The sequence below is a fragment of the Schizosaccharomyces osmophilus genome, chromosome 1 (assembly GCF_027921745.1).
Source record: "Schizosaccharomyces osmophilus chromosome 1, complete sequence".
NCBI lineage: Eukaryota > Fungi > Ascomycota > Schizosaccharomycetes > Schizosaccharomycetales > Schizosaccharomycetaceae > Schizosaccharomyces > Schizosaccharomyces osmophilus.
In genome coordinates, this window is record NC_079238.1 from 5,026,427 (window position 1) to 5,039,594 (window position 13,168).

At 37.9% G+C, this 13,168-nt stretch overlaps 6 protein-coding genes and 1 non-coding gene across 7 annotated transcripts; all 7 read right to left on the reverse strand.

The window, feature by feature from the left end:
- Positions 1-198: 198 nt before the first annotated feature.
- Positions 199-993, reverse strand: sco1 (mitochondrial copper chaperone for cytochrome c oxidase Sco1; the record flags this gene model as incomplete). Its single annotated transcript, XM_056181075.1, has 1 exon — positions 199-993. The coding sequence occupies one exon, from the start codon at positions 991-993 to the stop codon at positions 199-201; it is 795 nt and encodes a 264-aa protein (XP_056036771.1).
- A 1,378-nt stretch (positions 994-2,371) lies between these two features.
- SOMG_02284 (uncharacterized protein) lies at positions 2,372-2,740 on the reverse strand (the record flags this gene model as incomplete). Its single annotated transcript, XM_056181076.1, has 1 exon — positions 2,372-2,740. The coding sequence occupies one exon, from the start codon at positions 2,738-2,740 to the stop codon at positions 2,372-2,374; it is 369 nt and encodes a 122-aa protein (XP_056036392.1).
- Positions 2,741-3,671: 931 nt separating this feature from the next.
- SOMG_20105 lies at positions 3,672-3,744 on the reverse strand. The gene has a single exon. It is a non-coding gene; the product is annotated as a tRNA-Trp (tRNA).
- A 209-nt stretch (positions 3,745-3,953) lies between these two features.
- ubc4 (ubiquitin conjugating enzyme E2 for APC and SCF Ubc4/UbcP1) lies at positions 3,954-4,822 on the reverse strand (the record flags this gene model as incomplete). Its single annotated transcript, XM_056181077.1, has 3 exons — positions 3,954-4,199; positions 4,525-4,602; positions 4,703-4,822. 3 exons carry the CDS (start codon positions 4,820-4,822, stop codon positions 3,954-3,956), a joined length of 444 nt encoding a protein of 147 aa, XP_056036391.1.
- Positions 4,823-5,231: 409 nt separating this feature from the next.
- Positions 5,232-6,817, reverse strand: rpn3 (19S proteasome regulatory subunit Rpn3; the record flags this gene model as incomplete). Its single annotated transcript, XM_056181078.1, has 3 exons — positions 5,232-6,607; positions 6,659-6,751; positions 6,799-6,817. The coding sequence occupies 3 exons, from the start codon at positions 6,815-6,817 to the stop codon at positions 5,232-5,234; spliced, it is 1,488 nt and encodes a 495-aa protein (XP_056036394.1).
- Positions 6,818-7,265: 448 nt separating this feature from the next.
- Positions 7,266-11,624, reverse strand: gpt1 (UDP-glucose-glycoprotein glucosyltransferase Gpt1; the record flags this gene model as incomplete). Its single annotated transcript, XM_056181079.1, has 1 exon — positions 7,266-11,624. One exon carries the CDS (start codon positions 11,622-11,624, stop codon positions 7,266-7,268), a length of 4,359 nt encoding a protein of 1,452 aa, XP_056036393.1.
- Positions 11,625-12,347: 723 nt separating this feature from the next.
- On the reverse strand, positions 12,348-13,077 carry SOMG_02288 (endomembrane system protein, FAR-17a/AIG1-like protein family protein, AIG1 and ADTRP-like protein; the record flags this gene model as incomplete). Its single annotated transcript, XM_056181080.1, has 2 exons — positions 12,348-12,867; positions 12,932-13,077. The coding sequence occupies 2 exons, from the start codon at positions 13,075-13,077 to the stop codon at positions 12,348-12,350; spliced, it is 666 nt and encodes a 221-aa protein (XP_056036386.1).
- Positions 13,078-13,168: the final 91 nt, after the last annotated feature.

The window sequence follows — 13,168 nt, forward strand, 5'->3', positions numbered from 1 at the left end:
CGTTACTACCATCCGGTAAAGTATTAAAGTAGTGAAAAGTGAAGAAAATAAAAAAAATTGAAAAGACATTAACATCAAGTTCCATCCTTAGGGAGTAGATTAGATGAATACCTTTTTCCAGATTCGCTCATTAGGAAAACCATCGTGAATCGTAGACGGCGCTTTCAGTGGGAGGAGGAGGGAATCAGATTTTTCTTTTTAAGTTTTATTTTCTTTTTTCCAAGAAAGAGCGTAAGATCCGATAGCACGAGCCATATCTTCGGCAGTGGAATTGCGACCAAACACTTCCACGAATTGTCCATTAGGGTCCATCAAGTAGAAAAAGACAGAATGATCCACTAGATAATCATCTTTGACTGGATCAACGTCTTTTGGTGTGGAGAAGTAAACGCGGAACTTTTTGCAGATATCTTGAATTTCATCGTGGGTGCCGGTTAAGCCAGTTATTTTGGGATGGAAGTCTGCTAAGTATTGGGCCATTTCAGAGGGAGGATCCCTAGCAGGATCGCAAGTGATAAACATAGGGTTCAAGACGTCTCCAACAATGTTGTTGACGATAACAATGGCAGCAGTCAGTTTGTCCAATTCGTCAGGACAAATGTCGGGACATCGAGTAAAACCAAAATAAACCATGGAAAACTTTCCCTTGAAATCTTGGTCCGTAACTCTTTCACCGCGGTGATTTAGCAATGAAAAGGGGCCACCGAGCTTTGGCCTACCGACGGTCGACAACGCCTTTTCCTTCTTTGCCTCTATAGCCTTTTGCTTTTCATTTTGGAGGTAAAAATAAAGGCCTATACTAGTTACGGCTGCTACTGTAGCAGCTCGTACGGAAAGCATGCTTCTCCAAGAATGCTGGGTTGCAGTTTGCTTTCCAGCAATCATTCTACGGCCGTCTAACCTGGTTTGAAAGGGAGAAACTTTAGACCGAACGTTGGCTTTCAAGATACTGGCCATTTGGTTTGCTGGGCCAAGTGCTCTCCTACGAAACATTGCACAAAAACTGTAAAGTGCTTTTAAAACGAAAAGTAAAAGCGGCCGATTGAAATTACAAAAAAATCCCCTAAATTACAAGGATTTTGTAGAAGTATGGCAAAAATGGAGATAAAAGATTCCTTTCTTGCTCAAAATGGTTGAGATTTGAATGACTGGAGGAGAAGTAGTCAATTAGGAAGTAAGAAGAATTCCCAACGTATTTGGCAAATCTCTCTTTTGTTTTTTCACACAAAATCTTAAATCCTAATATGGAAAATGCATTGAATCTGTGGTAGCAACTGCTGCAATCTGTTTCCAGGAGCCATTGAGCATTTCGACGATTTCTACCTTGTGAAGGCTAGGTATGGAACCAGCATCTATTTAACAAACAATTGAAGAGAAGGAGATATTGAAAAAGATCAGGATTGGTTCGTGTACAGTCCATCATTTAATGACTCTTTGGCATGCAATAATTGGTTTTGCTTTTCGAGCCCAGCGGTCGGAGCTAAAAGGCAACAATGACTTTTCATTCTTCTTTAGTTTTTAATTTTGTTTTTACCGAAACGTAGACGACTGAAGCTTCTTTTTTGGAATTTTTTTCTATTATCGTACTAGACGATAATTACAATGTAAACAAGCGAGTGTCTTGTTTAATTGAATTGAATTGAATTGATAGGAACCTCGTTGCACTTGATTTCAAAAGGCATTATGGAACCAAATTAATTTTCTGAAAAGCTGTGTTTCTGTTGGAGGATTGATCCCAAAGAACCCAAGTGTTTCGACAAAGTATTACCAACATCTCTGTCGAAATTAATTAGAAACGTTTTCTTTTGATGTAGCTGCTCTTTCGTTCTTGAATAGAGAATGGTTTCCTTATGAATCACTTTCCATCTGTTACAGTTTGCTTACTACAAACATTTACATACACTAACTTGTGTTTTTTTTTTTTTTTTTTTTTTTTTTCGGAATATAAATATAGATGAATAGGTACCCTAAAAAGAAATGTATAGTATAAAGAAAAGAATAACTTGTACAAAAAAATAGAAAATAAAGAGAGCCCTGAGAGAATTCAATGTCTCTAGGGCAAAGGCAAAGGCAAAGGCAAAACAACAGAAAACGGGACTTTGGGTGCGTATGGAAGAACGAGCGTGTGCGTTTTTGAAAACTCAATGAGTTTGAATAGGTGAGGAAAAGCTAGTCTTTCGTCGAAACCATGGTTCAAGAATCCTTTCGTCCTGAAAGCATTATAATAAAAACAACAACATTATGAGATCCAGTAAGAACGACATTATTAAAGATAAAAAACAAATAAAAAGACGACAAATTAGTTAGAAAACGAAAGACAAAAGACGCATTCCTTGAAGAAATTGAATTTTAAGCTTTGTTTGTTTACAATTTAACGTAATTCATTGTTTACGCGATTTGTAATGTCTCGCGCCTTGTCCGACATAGGCATATGAAAGAGATCGAGTATGGTGGTTTCGTTCATGATTTCCGAGATCGCTAAAGCTCGTTTTACCGAGTTTACAGAAGCTGCCTTGGACACCGTTGATATGTTTTCCTTATTCTCATTTACCGAAGAGGAAGGACAGTGGTTTATACTACGACGGTATGCACGTTTAGAACGCTTCATTGGGTGACTGCGTACAAGTAGCAATGAGCCAGTACCACCACAGGTAACATTGAGAGACATGCTCTTGAAGGTACGGAAGGGAAGAGGAGTCTTGCGTTGAGGTTGAGAAATGGCATTGTTGGAAGGGCTCATTTTGAAAGGTGAAAAGAAGAATGAATTACTTTAGAAAAGAGTGAATGAACGATGAATGAATATAGAAGAGAAGGAAATGGGTCCCATACTTATACCAATTCACCTTGGTTCTTTCATTCACTAGGATCAAGGAATTGACTTGAAACTCTGTAAACCATTTTTTATATCCATATGAGAATAAAAAATGTACAAAATAACTATACTGTATAAATAACAGCTATTTCTTGAATATTGTTTCAAATTTTCCAATGTCGTTTAAAAATACTTTTACATATCCAAACTCATACTAATCTTTTTTGTTTATGTTTTAAAACCCTTTACATCCTTTGCAATTCCAAACCATTTCCTTTTGGCGGTCTATGAACGCTTAAAGACGCGTCCAAGTGTTTTTATTTACATCCACGACGCGTCGCTCAAAAAAGTTCATGGAGCCGTTCTCAGCCTCGAAACATCCTCATTCAATAACTAGATTTTTATTTAAATCTATTACTTTTTTCACCTTTACCTTTCTCTTTTTTCATTCAGCTCAGCTTGCTTACGACTACCGAGGCGTCCTCATGGAGGTGACATCCCCACATAAGCAACAAACATCGTAATAAAGACCGCTGTAAAATACGATGTAAACAAATACAGCAACAGGAAAGAACATCGATATTCCCTGGGAAACCTCACACCTCTCTTGATCGGGCCAAGTCATTTTCGTCTTGTTCCTATCCCCATTCCATTGTTCACTGTTGGTCTCCTCCAAAATAAAACCGTAAATTTGCTTCGTCATTCGATCAACCATTCCAATCCAAAGCACCTTCTGTAAGAGGCTCTCACATCCGTAGATCCTTTCCTACAAACTCCTCTTTGTCTACTTCTTTTCGCATTTTTACAACACCTTTAGGAAATAGCTTCTAAACCATCTTTTCTCGTAAACAAAAAAATATGACCACTAAGTGACTTGAACACCTGACTTCAAGATTTGGAATCTCACACTCTACCAACTGAGTTAAGCGGCCGACTTGCTATGTACAAATGAAACTAAAATATTTGATAGTGCAACTAAGAGCTATAAAGAAATTTTTATGAAAAACTTAATAGGCTTACAAGTTTTTTGGCGCTGTTGTCAGTCTTGATTACTTTTCTATTCTCACTTTTTATTTACTATAGTATCAAAATTCACATAGCAAACGAAATTTTGTTTATTCTTGTAATTTACAACAAATCTCTAGATTGCATATTTTCTAGTCCATTCACGGGCACTGAGTTCATAACGTTGTCTGTCGGTTTTGTAGACGTGGGCAATTTCAGGAACAAGAGGGTCATCAGGGTTGGGATCGGTAAGCAAAGAGCAGATAGACAAGAGAACCTTGGAAATTGTCAATGCTGGTGACCATTGATCACGGAGGATGTCCAAACAGATGCTACCGTTGGAGTTGATGTTGGGGTGGTAAATTCTGGTGGTAAAGTTCACCTAAAACTGTTAGTCACGAGTTCCTATCGCCAAGAAAAAAGTTCGCCGAAAAGCAATAAAAAAGAACCATTCCGAGAAAACCAATTAAAAAAACACATTTGAACCAAGATTTAGCACGCCTTCACGAAATCCATTTCGCGTTATTCTTCTACCATGACTGCATAATTTCGGCGTTCATTATGTCGTGTCAATTTTTCAATTCGCCTCCGGATTAGTAAGCTCATTTTCCTTCTCCTTTTCCGAAGTTGCAAACGCTTGTTACATGGTTTCTGTCTCTCTTTTTCTTTTCCTTTTCTTTTCATGGCTTTCCGGTTTTATTACTTACCTTGGGGGGCTTAAAGGGATAGTCAGTGGGAAAGTGAATTGAGAGAAAGAAAACACCTCCAGCATAAGGACTATCAGCCTAAAACATACTGTTAGAAAAAGAAGAAAACGCTTTTATAACATTGAAGAAACGCAAACGGAATGTCCTTCAATCCGTCGCCTCAGCATGTATCACTTACAGGTCCCATAATAGTTGCTTGCCAGTGGAACAAATCGTCACCAACAGGTCCAGCTGAGCAAGAGGAGGGTGGGTCCTTTCCAAGATCAGCAAGCTCACGGTTAATTCTCTTTAAAGCCATCCTAACTGTCTAATGTGGTATTCTTCCTACAGTTGTGGTGGTTTGTTCTTGGAAGATTATGGAGACTAATAGAATATACATATAAGGACGAAAATTCTTTCACGCACGGGTTCGAATCTCGTTGGTTCATTTAATTTTTTTAATGAATCCGTTTCAATAACGTTAAAATTAATTACGCAAATAAAAATGTAATCCCTAGTACTCACTAGTAAACAAAAGTGTATGGAAAAAATCGAAAGAAACAAAGTCAATACAAACAAAGATCCTTTCTGTCTCATTTATTTCATTTATGTCACATGCCTACACAAATTAAAATTCAAAATGAATTGTCATTGCTTTCATTCAACGTGTAAGTAATCTTCTCTATAAAAGACGAAACAACGATTTCGCAACTTTTCAATTTTTTTTTTTAAAAATCGCCCAAATCAGGCTCGTCATCATCTAAATCGGCCTCTGCCATTTCTTTGTCCATTCGTCGACGCGCTTCTTCTACATCTTCCAACTCACTCTTGTGAGCATCCATCGGGTAGCGCATACTCTTTACGCTGTCATTATGAAGTGCCAAGCAAAACTGAATGCGTTCATGGAAAGCTTGCTGAGGTTGCTCTGTAGCGTAAATGTCAAATGCTTCGTTACTAGCCATAAAGGCATTCTTGTGGTCAATACTGGCATCAATTACACCGTCTCGAATGCCCTTGGCAACAATATACTCGGCGCTTTCTTCACTGTCCAAGCCCAACTTTATACAGACATCTCGCAAAGAAACTCGGGAATATGACAAAGAAATCATTCTCAAACCCGTCTTAATTACTGTATGGCGCAATCTGCAAATTAAAGTATGTAGTCCGTCATAACGAAATTCAGTTTCGTATTTTGACAACGCATCTGTAAAAGCGTTCAAATCACCAATTCGTACAGCTTGGCTGATGCGTAAGTAAGGAATTAGCGTTTTTTCCAAAGATTTTTGACGGAATATTCTTCTTTCGGGAATCTCTCCCATGAGCAATTGAACAACGACATGCAATTTGTAAACGGCTTGCAAGAATTGAACGGCATAAATGGTATTGGGTGCCTTTCGAATAGCACTCACCAAATGTTCATGAGCAGTAGTGTAATCCAACTGAATCGCGCGAATTCGTCCAAGATAGTATTGATAACGAATTGCCAAGTTGTTGCTTGCGTTGACAGGGAATACTGTTTTGGAAACCAATCGGTCTGCCTGATCATAAAGATTGAATTGAATATAATTGCGCAACAGTAAAGTCAAAATCATAGCTTGCGATTCTGTATCATGACGAAGAGTTGCTGTCCGGTGTACCGCCAGCAGGGTATTTCTGCACTCCACAGAACGGTTACATTTCTCGAGAAACAGGGTATAATAAAAGTATAGTTTTGCTGCAATCTGATCCAAAGTACGGCGATCAAATGATTGTAAGCGTTGCACAACCTTTACCATGTAACCAGCACCATCATCATATTTTTCATTATAAAATAACGTAACACCAACCAACAACTGTAAATACATGCTGACTTCTGGGAGAGAAGCACCCTTGTTTTCGTTTTCGTCCTTGCTTTCATCCATTCGCAAATCATTCACCCCAATCACGCTAAGAAGTTCTTTCTTCGTTTCGGGCTCAGTAGAATAATATTTCTTGATAAGATGGCCTAAAGTTTCAACTGAAAGGCGACGACTGATGTTGGAAGTTGTTCTTAAAGCCCGATATACGAGTCTTGGATCTCTTTGCTTTGTAGCTTGATTTAAGGCAACAATATTAGCCTCAACATCTAACAAGCATTAGTTTTCATTTCTTTACATTCTGCTTCTTATTTTCTTACCTTGTAAAGCTGTTCTAGGTGCTTCAACTTTCTTCTCTACTTGATCCACTGATTTCGTAGTTTCCGGTTGTTTCACAGAATCTACCTCCATTTCTATTTTAATTAGCATATGTAAGAAGACTAAATTATATAATTCATACCTTTATGTTGCTCTGCCATACTAATCTTGTATTTGGTAGTGGTCAAGTCAACGAATGTAGGTGTATGTAAGAATATCCTAGACTAAACTTCGATTGTTACCTTATACACGAAAGAAATAACCCAAACTCCACAGTCATCTACAAATTGACTACAATAGTAACAATAAACTTGTTTATTTATTGAATAAATCGAATTTTTTTAGTTAATAAAAGAGTGAATTTAATAAGGTATGCTTCTAAAGAAAGTCAACGTAATCAAGGAGAGGCTTCTTTATAAAATAAACCAAAAATAGCGTGAAATAGATTCAGTTATTAAATAAAAAAGCTTGCTTTTCATGTTCCAATTTTTACCCTTTTTCATATTTATGATATTCATGTCATATTTTGAATAATAAGTAAGGCTTGGTCATTATCACTTTGTAAGTAAGGATTGTTGGAATAACAATAAATTAAACATAACAACCGATTTATAGCTCATCCGTATCCTCCTTATTCTCTTGTGAATCCTGAACAGAAGGCGTAAAGGTAAGATGCAGAGACTTTTCTTCAGCATTTCGCAACAACGCAGAAATTTCGTTGTCATAAGTAGTCCATTCACTCACCTGGCGACGAGCACGATCAAGTTTCTTTTCTTTCGTCAAAGGATTTTGGCACAAATCAATCGTCTTGGCTTTTTTCAGACTCTGATCACTGCACCAAGTCTCGCACCAAAGCCATTCTTGAGGAAGTGAATGAATGGGGATCAGATGTTGGAGATTATTGGGTAAATCTTGATCCAAATTTGACAATGAGTTAGGGTCGGCTGACAATAATTGGTATTGTCTACGAAGCAAATCTCCTGCGCTCATTTTACGAAAACGATCAAGATCAACAACGTAAAGAGCACTTATATGATATTTGAGGCCACGCAGAAACTTTTCCCAATATCCCTGCTTCCAGAAACGGAAACCTTCCATTTCCTCACGAGAATCACACATAGGAGTATAAGCATATGGAGCTCCTTGCAAATCCATGTCCATTAATTCCTGTAAATCCGCACGGACTATCTGGTCAGCATCCACAAAAATAACTTTATGAAGATCGAGTGGGAACAATACATCCAAGAACAAAATCTTATATCCCCATATTTCTCTTTGTTTCTCGTCCTGATTTCTTAGCCATTCAGGCCAGTTATAAGTTACGTATTCATATTCAAATCCATATTCACTCGCCAAGACTGGAATTGAATGCTTGAAAGAAGGGGAAAGGAAGTTTTCAATAAACCAAAACTTTACTTTTTTGTTGGTATGCTGCATGACACTCTTTGTCATGATATACATGAACCGTTCATACAGGTGTCCGCTGGCAACCGAAAAAATGTTGATGGTTGGCTCTCTGTTTCTATTTGTAAACAAGTTAATTTTCTTTTTCATTTTGTCAAAGAATCTCTGTGGACTCATGTCTTCATCTAATATATCGGAGGATTCAAAACCGGGATTTCTTCGCATCACGGGATATAAAGTCACCCCTTCAAAGCTATTAAGAACCACCTGCTTTTCTTCACTAGGATTAAGTTTATCCAATGTTGTAATAGTATAAAACTGAGATGAGCGACCAGACAACGGTTTTAGGTTCCAAATACCAGGATTAGCTTTCAACTGAAAGTAACCCAAATTGGCAAGAACAATTGTGTCAGTAGAATGTTCGTGCTGTAAAGTCTCTAGTGCCAATTGCATTCCTCGAGGTGGTGTCTTCACATTCTCCTCTTGAGAAAAACCCTGTATAAGGATGTTCTTAAGCTCGTAAACCGCCGAAATAGGTTCATCGTGTACCTTAGGTGATGTGTGCTCCAATTTGATATTATAAAGATCTATGTCCACCTCATCCTGCATTACCACCCACGTATCACGAGATTCAATGTCCATAGTAAGTAGAGTCTCTGCGGGAAGTTTATCAAATTCTATACTTGAATCTTTGATATGTCCTTCACTATCGAAAACAGGTTCATGCTCAATCGAATACCTATAAAATCTAGAAAGAGGGAAATCGGAAAGGCCTTTTGAAGGATTCAAATAAATACGAACGCCGACACCATCCAAATGAGAAATGGATTCAAGTATAGCAGACCACTTTTGCGATGCCTTAGACAAAGGATCTAAAATAGCAACGAAATGGTAAGTACAAGAATCAAAATTATCCGTTCCTATGGTTAAAGAACTCGTTGGCAACTGGCTGTGAAAATTATCCCTAGGAAACATAGCCTTTTCACGTCCTGGAACGGAGCCATGTACGTAGTCGAATTCCAATTTTTTTAGGTATGAGCTAACAAACGGCAGAATACCTTTCTTTTGAAGTTGACTAGCGTTATCAAGAGCATTATCAAGTTTGCCCATATAATTGCTTTTTTCTTGAGAGAGCAGCATTTCAAAATCCTCTACTCCTAACTTGTCAACAGAAACTGAAGTAATCAATCTTCCGTTCAGTATCAAGGCCGAATGACTGGGCTGATTAATATTCGCAACAATAGCTTTGGATGCTTCCGAATACTTAGCAAGTTTGGACTTCACTTTATTAGTCGTTTTGGCGTGTTGTTTATTCGTACTGTTTTTCAGTAATTTGAGCAAATTTTCATTTGTAGGATGAGAATAAGAGCTTAATTGGGTAATTAATGTCGGCAGTTCATCCTCAAAGTCAGATTGAATTAAGACTAGGTTACTGCTTTCAAACTTTGAAAGTGCTTCAGCCAGTATTGCGGATATTTCAAGTCCTTCTTGAGAAGCGAAATCTGTAACCAACCAAATTGAATACTTCGCCTTTCTATCGCCGATGGTCAAAAGATCGGAGTGGGTATACCCTGTGCCATCTAAAAGGCTAAGCATATCCACTTGTTTTATTTTAGATTTCGAAGAGGGATAAATCAAAGGATTGCGAGTATGCGGCGCACTCTTTAAGAGGTAATCCAATAAGTTTTCTTCCTCAGAGACCATTTCTCGAGCTACAGCTAGCTGAATTTCCGGGATATCTTCAATAAATATACCGTACATGTTACTGTCGTAATGCTCGTCGTGGGCAATTATTCGTCCGTTAACAATAACATCTTGGCTTTCTGGATCTAATCCTAAGCGCGAACTCCACTGAAAGCTCTTTAATAATATCGTATCATATATATTGGAATTAAGAGATGTTTTTATTTTAGAAAAGGTTTCTTCATCGTAGTCTTCAAGGGGCATATGCTCTTCAACAAGAGCCCAAGCACCCGCAGATGGATCACTTGCAAGACACTTAAACAAAAACTTAAGGGCATTTGGTTTTGAACTTGTTTTAGCAACATAATGGAATGCACGACAGACCGTCTTACCAAATTCATCCCCCTCTGGTGCTACACACACAAGTCCAGTTTGAACAGGAGAAGGTCGACGAGAAAACTGAATAAGCTCAGAAAGCAGTGAAATTGAAGAACTACTAGAAGGGAAAATAGGGTATATAACAGTATGCAACTGTCTCCTTAAGAGATGTAGTTGACCGGGGTAAATTGGTGTCAACAATTGCATAATGCTTTTGGGCCACTTACTATATCGTGTATCAGTTTCGACTTCGTTCATCCAAAAGATTGCTTTATTGTCTTCCAAATCATCTTGACAGTGAAAGCGAACAAACTTAAATTCAGCTTCCGAAACGTCAAATTGCTCACTGGATAGGACTTTCGAGGCTTTCGAAGGTTCAATTCCCAACTTTTGAAATCCTGATAATATGTGACGCTCTTTCCGCAACCAGGAAAGAATGGTAAAGGCATCGGTTTCTTGAAGGTCAATAGGAATTCCATTCAGCCAAATAGCATTTTGTCCTTCAGGTATCGCAAGTGATTGAAGATTATTGACATCTTCTATAAGATCCTCAGAAATACTGACTTTTGACGCTAGGTGCTGAGCATACATTGGAAAATCCTGAGCAAGAAGCTTGAATGTTCTCAAAGGGTTTTTGCTCCTAATAATGGCTTCTGATGCCAGCATATCCAAACCAGCAATCTGGTCTTGAGTGACGATTTCCAGTTCATCGGACTCCAAGTCAAAGAGAACTTCTGATTTTTTCTTGGATTCCCCAATTCTATTGATATTGTCTTTACTAGAAGACATTGGGATTTCCCGATCATCCATTACCAGATAGTCCGTGCTCTTTAAAGAGGCATGAGCACCGAAACTGCTGACATAAAGTTTTTTAAAGTCAGCATCCTGAGGAGGTGCGTAACGTAAAATGTAGTTACATTCTTTTCTTTTTGCTAAAGATAAGTAGAGCCTATGAAACTTGTCAAATTCTACTCCAAAATCGGTAACTATGACAGCGACTGGAAGTGCTTCTGAGGAATAATCACCTAGAACAATATAGTCAAGGGGTGTTGGTTGATAATCCTCGGAAAAAAGAGAAAAGTTTTTAGGTAGATCAGAAAAACAAAGATTCGTTTGATCGTTTAAAACTAGGAAAGTGTTACAGTTCTCAGGATGAGAAGAAACAACACTGCTAAAAGCGGCCAGCTTTGGTGCGCCACTTGAAAGCGCAACAGAATAAGAGAATGTAGTAAGCTCTTCTTGGGATAGGATGTTATCGGTCTTTAGAGAGTCAACGGTGTGATTGTACAACTGCTCATCGGTAGACAAGTCATCGGTTCGAATTGAGGGTAGATTGTTTAAAAACCATAGAAAGCTATCTCTATTTTCTTCATGTAAAGATTCAGCTAACAGAGCTACAAACGAAGGCTTGCTGAATGCTGTAGAGACCTTAACGTCAATGGGCTTGGCAGCAAAACAAAGAGAAAGAAAAGGAACAAATGCCAGCCATTTATTCCATTTCATTTTGCCAAAAGATCTTAAGAGTATTCAAAAAAACACTCTTGAGGTAATGGCTGAGTATGGGTGTAATTTCGATGAATGTAGTACTGAATGGGTACTTTATAAAATGTGAGACTTGTTTGAGATCATCATGAGTGAATGGACTATGTAAACAAAAACATAGAGAAAGTAAATATCAAATTTGTTTCATTATTCTAATTCTAATAAAAGTTCCTCCTATGTGTTTCTATACTAACCAAAGCTAACTTGCAAACGAACTTCACAATTGTCGTCCATTGGAAAGAAAATAGAGCAAACTGAAGGAGATATTCATTTAAAAACAAAAACAAACTAATATTTGGCAAATTTCCATCGAGCAAGACAACTAAACTTATGAGCCTTGCACTCATGCACTATGTATAACATGACAAAGTGAATGAGTGCAAGATCATAACAACCCAAATACTTTTCAATGATTATAACATGGAAGTAGTAATTATATTTATATTAAAGTTTGAGAATGTCTAATTCATAGAAGGGCTGCTGGCCATTTAATCGAAGTCTTGTAGGCAAACTTCAATATTTAAAGCATGAGTGCAACCAGCCAATGCAAAATGGAAATAATGAGTATATAAAGGTAACAACCAAGCGTATATGTAATCAAAGTTTCACTTCGAAGAATCATTAAGAAATTTATTTCGTTGAATCCTGTCAAAACGCCAGAAAAAACAAAACAAGATCTAAAAATTATCTGGCATTGTGAGGAGGAAGTGCGTAAGGATGTACTGTTTTTAAGACAATATAAGATAGTAACGAAAGGACACAGGCAGTTCCGTACAAAATGCCCTTTTGTACTGGCTCTAAAATAGCTAGGATAGGATACGCATAAAACTTGTTAACCTCATAACATTTCTCAACCCACCACATGTAGCTGAAAGCCACGGCAAGGTACAACAAAGTAGACACCTTGAAGGACAAGGAGAAGGGAGGAGAGAAAAATAAATAATCAAGCAAACAAAATACAGTAGGCATCAAATGGACACTCAAGTCAAAGTCCAAGGGCAACTGGATAGGCCTGGTTTTAGGAATGAGCAGACTACGGTCGTACATAACAATAGACCAGTATAGGACTGTAACAATTGACTCAAGAGGACATACTATATACAAAAGAACGGGCTTAATGTTGTGGAAAACCTTCCAGTCTGTAATGTCGGCCAGCAGGCTTACCAACATAGTAAGCAATGTTATAGCCAAGGATAAAATAGTTCTATAGGTAAGTTAGATACTCAGCATTTCAATTGAGCGGAAGCAAACGAATTCTTGTAACTTACAAATGCTGAAAGTGAGATCCGTATGAATTTCGGATAGCCAAATCACCATTTTTTTCGACCCAATTGAATGACCACAAAAGGCTAGCAGTAGCTACACTATGCAGTAGGAATGACTTAATACGCGTACTAGAAGATCTTTGTTGCATTGTACCTAATTTTTGGTATCAGTTCTCTCCAAAGGAAAAAGGTCAGAAAACTCAACGGGGGAGGATGGATATAAACGGTTGAGGGCCACCT